The 12,444-nt window shown below is 41.2% G+C and overlaps 2 protein-coding genes and 1 long non-coding RNA gene across 8 annotated transcripts in view; 1 reads left to right on the top strand and 2 right to left on the bottom strand.

Annotated features, from left to right (window-relative positions):
- LOC135349681 (uncharacterized) overlaps window positions 1-2,511 on the top strand; it is a 34,639-nt gene extending 32,128 nt beyond the window's left edge. For all 3 annotated transcript variants that reach the window (XM_064548236.1, XM_064548237.1, XM_064548238.1), the window contains exons 47-50: window positions 50-127; window positions 178-228; window positions 693-800; window positions 2,376-2,511. In XM_064548236.1, the coding sequence (XP_064404306.1) occupies window positions 50-127; window positions 178-228; window positions 693-800; window positions 2,376-2,444 (306 nt within the window). In that variant the 3' untranslated portion in view covers window positions 2,445-2,511. The remainder of the gene's footprint in view (window positions 1-49; window positions 128-177; window positions 229-692; window positions 801-2,375) is intronic.
- LOC135349682 (uncharacterized) lies at window positions 1,249-8,485 on the bottom strand. Of its 4 annotated transcripts, XR_010398976.1 has the most exons (7): window positions 8,310-8,485; window positions 6,186-8,065; window positions 4,952-5,355; window positions 4,622-4,773; window positions 3,693-3,891; window positions 1,620-3,436; window positions 1,249-1,531 (listed from the first exon to the last, which is right to left on the bottom strand). It is a non-coding gene; the product is annotated as an uncharacterized LOC135349682 (long non-coding RNA). The 4 variants fall into 4 exon arrangements; XR_010398977.1 differs by having other exon boundaries at window positions 4,979-5,355; window positions 6,186-8,485; XR_010398975.1 differs by having other exon boundaries at window positions 6,186-8,485.
- Window positions 8,486-9,468: 983 nt separating this feature from the next.
- The window catches only part of LOC135349683 (uncharacterized), a 32,458-nt gene continuing 29,482 nt past the window's right edge, over window positions 9,469-12,444 (bottom strand). Inside the window, exons 11-12 of the mRNA XM_064548240.1 lie at window positions 9,839-9,879; window positions 9,469-9,635 (exon numbers count right to left, since the gene is read on the bottom strand). Of these exons, the coding sequence (XP_064404310.1) occupies window positions 9,563-9,635; window positions 9,839-9,879 (114 nt within the window). The 3' untranslated portion in view covers window positions 9,469-9,562. The remainder of the gene's footprint in view (window positions 9,636-9,838; window positions 9,880-12,444) is intronic.

Consider the following 12,444-nt stretch of genomic DNA (forward strand, 5'->3'; position numbering starts at 1 on the left):
CACCTCATACGTACATGATAAATTGTTTAATTGCGTGCTGTACACGTAGGTGTTCACTCCTGATGAGGGGTCTGAAAGCAGCTCCATTGAAGAGTCGTATGTTCAACCAAAGAGCCAGGACTCAACGGTATGCCTATGATATATGTAGACTGTGTTTATACAGGTACTCTTGTGCAGGTGAAGCTGTCATCAGAAGTGACCACCTCTGAAGAAATCGCTTTGAATGAGGTATGCCTAATGTGCACATGTATAGTGAAGGGGGGAGGGGTATTGAGAAAGAAAGGGGAGGGGGAAGTAGAGGAGAGAATACAGAGGGCGAAGCAACAAGTAGCGTGTGCTGCAAGATATAGAATCCATGCATTGCATAGTACTCCTGCCATCAACAGTGATTGCATGGTGCATCTACATACCATTGACCTAGTATAGTAGTACGTGTACATGACATGCATGATAATCATGTACTGTGCATGTACAGTTAGCGTTGTCTCAAGGCCGATTTTACAGAGAATAGAAAATGTGAAATACACCCATAGCAATATTAATTACAGTCTCATCGCACATCCCCATTTAAGAGGTTGTCCTCCATTGGGGCTTGCCAGCCGTTACACCATACAAATATATAACAAGCTATTCCATGTCTATCATTGTCACACGTCTGTTTCCTCTACGAGTTAGTGTTTTCCTCAATGCAGATAACTGAGGACGTCCACCATTACAACAGCCTGATTAATACAGCCACTTATAAACTGAAAGACCCTCTCCTATCGGAGGGGGAGAAGGGGGAGTTGAGAGCACAGCTGGTTAGTTATACTAAAAGTGACGACAGTTTATACTTACAGTGGTATATACATGTATGGTGTGTAACGGATACCGGAACAAGTTTCAGCCTGTATACAGAGGTAGCCATTGTTGAGGAAGGGTCTGTTTTGTACACAAACTGTTCTTTGGGACCCGAGTGCCTGGCCTTTATTGCAGTTGGTGTTTCTACATGAGTGGTGGTTAAGACGGGTTCCACCATGTATAATTACGTATTATGTTTTTTGAGCAGTGTTGATCAATCTCCCTTGCTTAAAACATTCAGTACACATTAATTTTACTGTATAGCTAGTTTACTGATGATGGCACGGTGTTGTAACAGGATTCATTAACAGAAGTTTCCCCATTCATGGAACTTGGTATCAGTGTAGAGTTTAATGAACTATCCACCAAAATACATGTGATATCTCCAGTTTACTTTTCCCCTAGCCTCGACTCCAGCCCCTTGAATAGTGGGCCTGGTATTTACTGTTGGCGCGTGGGTGGACAATTAATTTATTATTTACCGTATTTTATCTCATTGAACGTTAAAACAGTATTTTATCTTATTGTGATAAGAACAGAAAAAAGAAAAAGGAGAGGCTACCTCTCTGTATATACTGTAGACAGAGACAGCTAAGTAAAACATCAGCTCTGTAGATTTATTCATTAACTTGAGGCTCGGATCGGATACACACTCAGGCGACAAGTTAATCTCATAAGAAATTAGTTAAACCTGTGGGTAAAAATAAATGTGGATGAGTACAGTGGCTGTGACGTAACATAATGTGAGGACTACTTATTGATTTACACAATAGATTTACCATTGAAAGCACTATCCATTAATACACACTCAAGCAACAAGTCCGGATACACTCAAGCAACAAGTCCCTCGGATCGGATACACACAAGTCCCTCGGATTGTAAACACATTCAGGCCACACAGTTCTCAGATCAGATACCACGTACTTACTCTGTGACCAATTTTGGGCAAATGTCACAACAATACTTCCTTCCAGAGAGAATGGCACTGAACGTCGAACAGACACACCAACACTTTGAAGATAGCTTCACTCAGAGAAACAAGAGGAGAAATCACCATCACAACACTTCTTTCATCACAACACTTCTTTCAGAGAGAGGTGCACTGGTCCTGTCAAGCTTCACACCAATTAAGAAAGGGAGTGTCTGGATTGAAGCAGATGGACTTGCTCTGGGACTTGCCATAGCCGGTCGGTACGGTACCCACATAAACACCAGCGTACAGACACTTCAACGCCTCCAGCTGCTTGTCTTTCAAGACTAGACCTGGTTTTCCAACACAGGATAACGCGTACGCGAGAGCAGAAGAGAAAGTAGCAGCCATTACACAACTTGGACTAGATTTCTTTTTTCAATGACATCATTATAAATGAAACGGATATCAATGTTTTACAACTAAATGCGGAATAAGAATACTGATAAATATACTACAATTTACGATTACCAAGATTCTTGGTAATTCTGGCGCATGCGTAAACAGTGTATACCAGGCCGCCTTTCTCAGCGGCCTGGAATCGAGGCTACTTTTCCCCATGCAGAGAGAGTATGAACAAAATATTGAATCGTTAACAACCTTGATGACGTCCAAATTACAGAAACTGAAATAGCATTTAGTGAATTTGTTTTTATTGAATAGCTCAGCAAAACTTCAAAATGGATTATCCTACTGTATTCAATTTATTTACCATCGAATGCTGATGCATGGCTTTGTAGGGAGGCACAGAAAAAGATTTTAGGCCCCATGCAAGAGTGGTGTTTCACCCCTTTGCACATGGCTGCATGTATGCACGATAGTAGCCTCGGTCCCAGGCCAATTTTTTTTTAATACACTAGCATTCAATTAGAGAAAAGTCGGGCCGGGAACGAGGCTAGCACGGTATATATAGATGAATTGAGGCTTCATATTATAGAGTGGTTTATTTTTTGTGTCCTGCGTGTTTGCATGTGTATAGTCTTGTGATACCAGTTGGGTTCTCTCTCTCCATGTACTAATGAGAACTGGCTGGTATTACGCTTAGCCTCGATCCCAGGCCGCACTTCTTCTATATATAGACCTGCGAAGGAGGCTACATATACTATCACGCTGGCTGTGCATGCTCTTAAACATGTAAGTATAATTAATTTTGGGAAATAAGAATAATGGGCATGCAACTGTCTGAAAATTAATGGTGTGTTGAGAATTTGGGAATAGAATTTTGGGGAGCTAGAAAAAGCGCTCCCCGTTATGGCAATGGGTAGGGAGGGTGTCCTGCATGCTGGTTTTGTGATTTGATTTTGCGTATCTTCACTAGCGCATGCGCATACATAATTAATTATAAGTATGCATGTGTTTCTACAAACAGCAAATGATTTGGTAACCATTGTGATCCCACATCTCTTGTTGAGTTATAATTATAAGAAAGCTATATATCTACTATTGGTAGGAGAACTGTATACAGGATTCTCCCGGGTTCAGAACTTGGTGATGTGTGTGCCTCTTCGTGGAGGGTCCACGGGAGTCTCCCAGAGGCCTGTGTGGCTGTTGGTGGTGGGGGGCTCAGAACTTGCATATCGCCAGTACCGTAATGAGCTAATGTGGAAACTCCCAAATCACTGTCGGCTATAACAGGGAAGAATTTAGAGTAAAAACGAGCTGTGGCTATAGGCAAAAGCACAACCGTGCAGGACTAGCTGTCGACATGCATTGGTTACGTGAAAAACAAGAGCTACAATATAATTACTATCGAAGGAAGTAACGGAGAAATTCATATTATGTAGCTGAATCCACAACCAAAGTACATTGCACGTACGTACGTAGTACATGTATAGCTTAATCTTTTAAGCAATCGGATTGATGCTCAACACTTTAATTTTACCTGGCGACTCTTTGCCTTGCTCCACATCAAACTCGAGTACGATGATGTCATTGAAATTGTCGACAGTGAATTTTTTGACAGGTTGGATGAAGCTGTCTTCGATTACCAGCTGTCCCTCGTAAGTCCCATTGGGGATCGCCACAGTTGACGAGGCATAGTGACCTCCATCAGAGTTCAACTTAAGGGAAACACTACCGGGCTGAGTGAAGTATGAAGAAAAATTGTTAAAGGAAGCAGTGGTAGTTGCATCATAGATTGAAGAGAAAGGGATTGGCAACGGAGGCAGTTCATGTGATGCTTTTACATTGAGTGTACACAGATCGGCCTGACACCATCCGTGTTTCGCCCTAAAACTCCCGCAAAAACCCGGGAAACTTATTGTGTCTAATGCCTACTTCTCAACACTTGAACACATGCCGATGGTTGGTATCATGAATAAAATATAATCTTTATTTTCGTGAAGTAGCTAGAGGTACACAGAGCCTCTGTCAGAGGCTTTTTCCTGCTTGTGTTCCTATAGCTATGATAGAGCTAAGATTGTGTTACTAAGTAGTGTGCTATGTCCCAAATGGCCACAAAAATGAGGTGAAGTTGATGTTTGGCAGTAGAACTGCTCGTAGACTTTTTTTTACAGACGGCAAAAACAATTCTCATGAATTATTCATGTTTAGACTCCCACGTTAGAAGTAAGCCTCGAGGCGAAACACGGATGGTACCGTAAGTGCACTCCGTTGCCAATCCCTTTCTCTTCAATCTATGGTCGTATGACCTTTCATATACATATATGTATGTGCATTGTATACGTATATCTATAGTATTCTCTCTACAATAATTATTCTTACACTATGTATGTATATACAGCAAGAGATTAAACGCTTAGACGGAGTCTGAGTTTAAAGGTGCATGTAGCTAACCTCACCTAACCTCACCTCAAATGAAGCTAGGAGCATTATTTCGGGATAAACTATATCAGTCAGCGGCTTCCACATGAACTGCACACAGCAGTACTCCTATCTGAAGTAGACTGCCTCGTAATCGTTTCATGATGAGACTGTTTAGTAGCAGATTCATCAATTAGTTGCTGCATGGGAGAACACATTGCTAAAATCATGCAGGAGTGGTTCTTTGTACACTGTTGTCTTTTTACAAGCTAGTTACACGTATAATTAGTACTACAGCTATAGTAAGTTTACTACTATGCATGTTAACTAACATGCAGCTGAAATATAACGAACACAAATTGATAATAATGCAAACACCTCAACAGCTATGGTATATCCACACACTCTTAAGAGCCTCCAGACGCTTGACACACGTTCCAGACTCCGCTTCAGTTCATCTCTCTCGGTAGTCACGTCCTCTAACAACTGCTGGTACACATTCATATCAGATGGAAACTCCTCCCCCTTTCTCAGCTCTCCCACATTGAACTCTGAAACCGACCGTAAAGGCTCTAGGTTTCCGTGGTTACCACTCCTTCGTGAGCTCGTTTTGACGTAGGTGAAATACCGGGTGCTCCTCTTGGTAGGGGGTCCACTACGGGGGGTCTCCCGGCTTCAGAACTCGCACTGATCACTTCTGAATCATTTTTTTCTTTGCTAAGAGTAGCTATTTCCTGAGAAATCTCTTCTTGCGCTATTAGGAGCAACTCAGCACTTTTGTCCTGTATGCATTTATAAGTAACCAAAAAGAATAAGGTACTACAGGGAAGTAGTGGGGCGATGTGTCTGAACTAACAAAGAGTGCCAACACAATAATTAAAGTGTGTTGCAGCTACGTATGTATATACAGTACTTGTAGACAAAAAGTGAATCAATATTATTGGATCATGCCATGATTTATTGTGCAAATTACAAGTACCAGCATGACAAAAATGGCTATACAATTATTGTACGGAGTAGCATAAATTATTATATATAGGTGGTGACAGCATTGCTCATAAGACTCTACAGTCCACGTTACCTAAAATCAAGGCCGTAGCAAGCGGTTAGGCTGGTCATTGGCCTGACCACTTTTTGTGTAGCTAGGTGGGTAATGGTCGTCATCATTGAAAATTGCATGTGGTTTTCTGGTAATGGTCGTCAATATTGTAATCGATTAGTGAAATAGTTACACCTTGCACAACAAGCAATAAGCTATTGTATTAATGATGACCCTTTTTAGCAAAAATGTGCCTACCCATAAGTTGGCCTGACCACTTTAAACTTGCTTGCTACGACCCTGTAAAGTTGATGGCAAATCAATTTTGATTAACTATATAGCACTAGGCTGATCGATTCTGCCATAATTTAATGGATTGACTATAATGTAATGCAAATTGTTCTTCAAGCTTCACAATATCTCTTCTTTTAATAATATTATAGTATTTACGTCCTAGATTGGAAAAAAAAAATTTCTTGTACTTTGAAACAGAAATTACATATTCGAAGACAAGGCTTTAATTAGTGTAGGTATAATTATGAATAGGACATGAGGCACAAGTCACTAACTTACTTTTCCTCCACCAAGTAGCTTCGAAAAATCTCCACTTGTTCGTAGATTCTGTGATGCCAGTTGCTTCAAAGTTGAGAAGTTGATGGGCGGCTTTTTGAGTTGTCGAGGAGACAATTTTTAATTAAAGGTAACAGGCAACTGTTTTGAGCTTGTTCAATAGCCACTCTTCGCTTAGCAATTTGTATCTCTCCATTTTGTACCTCTCTAACCGAAGGTGCTATTTCGTGAGCAAAAGGGAATTTTACTTTTGAGTAGCCGTGTAAAGAGTGCATGACTGCACCAAACGAGAAAATGTCAAATGACTGGTCATATTGTGGATTCGGTTGAATAGCTTTGGGTGACATGTAAGCAAATGCTCCAGGTTGGCCAGCAGTGTGTGCTTGAAGTGCAGACATTAGAAAAAATTTTGATGCTCCCAAATCAGCTATCTTTGCTTTTCCTTCTCCTGAGATTAGGACATTACCAGCAGAGAGATCTTGGTGGATAACAAAAGGTGTGCGGTTGTGAAGATACATAAGACCATATGCCACGTCCAACAGAAATGATACTTTGATCGATTCAGGAATCTCTTTATATGCTTCCACGAACTTCCCTAAATCCCACTGAAGCCTCTCGACAATCAAAGCCAACTCTCCACTATACATCCCATAGTGGATACCCAGAAATTGAACAATGTTCGGGTGCCTCAACTGACAGTGAAGGGTGCACTCGTCTCGAAACTTGCATCCACACCTTCTTTGTCTAGTTTCATTGGTCCCTTGAACTGCTGTTGATAACCTATGAGGATATCGTGAAGACATTTGGCTACACATGGAACACCATAGACTTCGACTTCATACACAGCTCCAAAAGAGCCCCTCCCCCTCTCAGTAGCATCCTCCAAACCAACCACATCTCGTAAGCTGCCAAATCATCACGAGTTCCAACTTCTGCCATAGCTTTTTATGCCTCGGTGCGCATGCGCAAGCGAGGTATACCATAGATACTATCATATTATCCTATGGATACTGAAGATTATCACGAGTCTGTGCCAGTAACTGCACTAGTGCCTGCAAGGCATGAGTGACAGTTACTAGGCACGGACGAGTGATAATCATCAGTATCCATGGGATAATGCATTTATTGCTTGGCAACCAAAATGCAGGTTGAATCTGCGCATGCGCAACATGCGGTTGCTTTATCAACCAGAAGAATGCGTAGCAACAAAATTGATTTCTCCCAGTTGAAGACAGTTTAAGAGAAAGAAAACAGCTAGAAAGACAAAGAAATAAGACTCTAGAACACCAAGAGAGCTTGCAGAAGGCTACTTAAAGATTTTGTAGAGAACAGACAAGAAAAAAGACAAGAAAAACGTTGACAACCAGCAACCCGTTTTGAAAATGGATAGTTCTGAAGGATAAACAGCATGTGCTTGCTTTCTATCATGCTCCAGTGTATCAGAAGAGGAAACATGCACCGCTATAACTGAAGAAAAGTGTGACAACCGTTTTTGAAGCCAAAACGACTTTATACAAGCCTGAACAGGCTTATATGGTGGTGCAGTACACTTCTACATGTGCAATACTCCGCTCAAAGCACCCACTTCCAACACTGATGCCTGTTTGATGCGTTAAATATGAACACTGACAACCTCCTGACCCTCAGCTTCACTGCAAAAAGAGCACAGAAGTGATACAGAGCATCAGAAAACAAGAAAAGAGACTGATAAACATTGCAATGCATAATTATAAGCGTGTAAACTATGTTTTTCTTGTTCTTTCACTGCTGAAAACGTTTTATTCCAAATAAGAATCACTTCTTAGTGTGCAATAACAAGTGCAATAATACTTCTGGGTGTGCAATATGGAAAAATATCTGCACAGTCGGTGATGAGTCGCTTCCTGTGCAATTTGAATGTAAAACGCTGATGTCAGCACTTATTAAAAAGCAATAATATAAATTACACTAATTTATAGTATCTATGGGTATACGGTGTGTTTGTGTGTGTAGACCGCTACAGCTGCTCAAGGATGAATCAAGTGCAAGTAAGAGTTTCTATAGGCTTCTAGTCATGTTTACTTGGATTTTAATTCGTGGATTTGCAAAATAATGCTTCATTCTCGAGTTATGCCTAGTTTTGCTTACTTGGAATGCCATTGCAGCCTTTTCAGAAGAGTCCGTAGCAAAACTTGTTCACCGAATGTTACTACTCTACTTAGTAGTTAGCTCTGCACTAGAACGCTAGCTATTGGTAGCTGCAAGAGTGAGCAGAGAGCTGCAAGGCTCTGCGCTGCTGACTTGCCATTCATTTTAGACTTGAACTTTTGGCATCGATCGTTTTCAACAACAATCATGGTTGATCATTACCTAGTCTCATAGATCAGCCCCCTCCTGAGAAGGGGTCTGAGCACTCTTGTCTTGAGGTCATTTCACAGTGGAATGTGCCAGACCAATGGAATGTAATCAATTCCTGACCTTACGCCCCCGCGTATTTGTTAATTGTACAAAGCGTCAAGCGCAGGCATCTCTCTCTCTCTGAAGAAGGTGCTTCAATATATTACATGTATGTCTTTTGCCTGTGGTGCTAACTCTGTGCCCAAGGACCCCTGCTTGGCTTGCTTATGCTTCGTAGCAGCGTCTATGTATGAAGCGTTTACCATACATGCGTAATGCATGATTATCAAATGCGTTGAGCAACGTGCAGTTCTTTATTGCCTCCTATAATATCACCTGACTAGAATAAGTCAATCTGATTGAGCCGCTGGAATTCCAGCGTGTGCAACAAAACTACATCAAGAGTGCTCAGACCCTAGCCTCTACACAGGCTCTCCTTTTTCGATCTGTTCTTTATCACAATCGTTCAATAAGATAAAATACTGTATTATTCGTTCAATGAGATAAAATACGGTATTAATTGGAGGAATAAAGAAAGAAATAGACGTAGAGTGAGACTTACTTTTTCTTAACTGTACGCCCATTTCTTTCTTTGCTGCCTCACTATGTCTTTCTTATGTTTATGGATGAACAGTGACAACAGTAAGAAAAAGTAAGGCCTGGGAACGAGGCTACTCAGACCCCTTCTCAGGAGGGGACTGATCCATGAGACTAGATCATTACCCACTATTCGCATGCAGAAAATTAAAGATGTTCATCATAATCAATGTGTGTATAAAAGCTAGCTATTAGTAGTTTTAGCTTTGGCACCTCCACCGAGGCATCAGCACCCGCGGTGCTTTCATTTATTACGGTTTTTGATTAGCTCCGCCCACTTTTCCCTGATGGGCATACACTTCGATCAATCACCGCGGGTGAATCCAACACCAAGGGCGTATAACACCCACCAGTTCTTGTAACAAACAACAAACAACGAACACTTATTACTATGACTATAAAACAGTTTAATAGACGTAAGCTGACTCCATTTCTACAAACACCTTTGACACTGGCACATAGAGAGCATAGCCCATAGGTCTGTGTGTGTGCGTGGGATGGGGTGGGGTGGGTGGGGGGACATTGCATTAATACTTGCAACTTGCATGTAACAATTATAATTTATATTGCCAAAAGAAGAGATTAAGTGGGTAGAACACAATCACGTCAGTGTTGTACAAGGTAAATACTAACAGCATGAATGTACATGTAAGTACATTGTATTTGTATTCTCATGCACTCACGATTTGAAATATCTCTTCCCATCCTTCTTGTAGGTGCCATCGTTGTCCCCAGATATGCCAGACCGATAGGGCACTGTGCGGGATGGTTCATACATGTTTACAGGAGAGGGTAGCAGTCAGTTTGACTGTAATTACCAATAAATCTGATTATCTCCTATGTTATACCATATAGCGCGAGGGGTTTTATTAACCCGAGGCGCGTGGGCGGCCACGGGTTATAGTAGTCGTTTGGTTTGTTTGTTTGTTTGTGACAGGTGAATCTACTCACCTGGATGCCACAGCACTGCGTTTACAGCATGGATAGCCTTCATACAACAAGTTATTAATTTTAATAGTGGCAGAATTTCATGTTAAACCTTCGTTGTCAAATAAAAACGAGCAAAAGCTAAGAAGCTTGTGACTGGGTCTGCTTACCTGGATGCTCTAGCACTGCGTTTACAGCATGGGTAGCCTCCACACAACAAGTCAGTACTTCTAATAGTGGCAGCTTTCGGTGTTAAAGCTTTGTTGTCTAATAAAAGCGAGCAAAATGTAGCTTGAACAGAACTTGCACATGCGTTACTTATAACTGAAGTGATCCTGTACCAGGTCCAGAAACAATGGAACAGGGTCACTAAAGTAGAAAGCTGTATATACCAGGAACAATATTGGAACAGGGTCACTAAAGCAGAAAGCTTGCTTTAGCTGACTGGGATCCATGCAGGACCTGGAGCCATACTTCTCTGAGACTCCATGCTTCTTTGCTGTGATCCTAATCCACAGTGCATATATTTATAGTACTACTACCTGTTCTCAAATGTTTCAGCATGCCTCCAGTCTGGTTTAGTTTTATTGCTCCTGAGTTGCTGTGCAAGTCATGCATGATGATGATAACAACATCACTATATGCACTGCATTATATCAGTCTTCTGGTTTCTTTATAATCATGTCACCAGCCAAGGGTTTGCACTTTAGTGCTCTAGTTTTCTCTGTTTTCGTGGGTTAGCAATGCTATTCCCACGAAATTGTTCTTTACTTACGTGCAAAGAAAAACATGGCCTGGATATAAAGCAGTCAACCCACAAAATTTATTCAACGAAATGTTTTTAAGAGGCCATTCCACAAAATTTAAGTGCCTCGATTTAACATTTAGTGCTATACGGTAGACAGTATTTAATGCTTTGGTGGGATAGACTAAGCTACATGTACATTTACAGTGTACTGTGCAGTATATTAAAGTAAAACTACATGAACTTTTACAAGCTGAAATACGATGGAGGTGCGAAAATTCATTCACTAAAATAGAAACTTACTTGATACCCGACAGTCCATTTGTATTCCCGCCAGTTCCTTTCCATATACCTCCCCCACAAACATCAGTGTTCCCTGCTCAAACTCCTCCCCCCTCTTGATCACCACCCTCGGCTTGTTTTTGGCATTCAACGCCCCACGAGGTCTACCGATGCTCATAACTTTAGTACCTTCACTCGTCTTCACGTCCACCATTTCAAACGAGGATGATTCCTTGTACTGCTTTGCTCGACTGCCTGATGTTGTATGCTTTCTATAATATGCATTAGAAGGTTCCATATTTAGAGGAAGTAGTTCAGTTTCGAGCTGAGATATTTGTGGGTCTTCAGGCCAGAAGAGATGATCGTCTCTTGGTTTGGGGGGATCTCCAAATGTTTTATGTTGAGAAGTGGGCAGTGTGGCACTTGGATTGAGGCGTGACTGCTCATTGGACACTATAGAACCAGAGAAGGAGGGACACAGGATTAATTAACCGTAAGCACTAACTATGACCTTTTAATTCAGTTCTTTGAACATTTCATCTCTTCTTTCTATATATCTCTGTACATTGGACACACGTGGCAATGCCTATAGCTTTAGTCGTGGGTGGGCGTGTCCAATAAAGCAATTATAAAGAAAGAAAATAATTATATTAAACGGTCGTTTAGTGCTATTGTGTCATTTGAGTGTATTTAGCAGGGAACTATGAGCTATAGTACCGGTACTATAGATTGCTCTGGGCTACAAACTACAACATTGTACATTGTATTGTGATTTACAAGAAGATACACATGTAATAACATAAAAATTATTGTAGCTAGATGCTTTGTCTAGTAATAATATAATAACAGAACTAGAATGAAAGAGAGAAGCTCTAGTTTCTTTTTTTGGCTTTGTTCAAAAGCAGTAGGAGACGCTCGTTTTTTGGGTAGTGTTCTGTGCTTTTTTGCTGCAAGGCTGCATGGGGGAGGAGCTGGATGTATGGAAGTGCTGGGATTCTAGCTTTGGCTTCTTCCTAAAGTTCCTTTCGCTTTGTTCAAGAGTAGTATAGGAGCCGCTCGTTTGCTGGGCTTGTTTGCTGCAAATTATAGCTTATAAGTGTCTTCCTTTCGCTTTGTGAGAGCCGCTCGTTTCTTGGGAAGTGTGCTGGGCTTGTTTGCTGCAAAACTGGGGGAGGAGCTGGATGTTTCCGTTTTGTGGGTGGAGCTAGGACTATAATTTTGTCCATCAAACTGAGGTGAAGGAACAGGGTTGACTTGAATAGAGACCACAGATTTAGTAGAGACACAGAGATGCCAACTTCAGATATTAGTTTTCAAAAGAATAATGATGCAGTT

This window comes from Halichondria panicea, chromosome 16 (genome assembly GCF_963675165.1).
Source record: "Halichondria panicea chromosome 16, odHalPani1.1, whole genome shotgun sequence".
Lineage (NCBI taxonomy): Eukaryota > Metazoa > Porifera > Demospongiae > Suberitida > Halichondriidae > Halichondria > Halichondria panicea.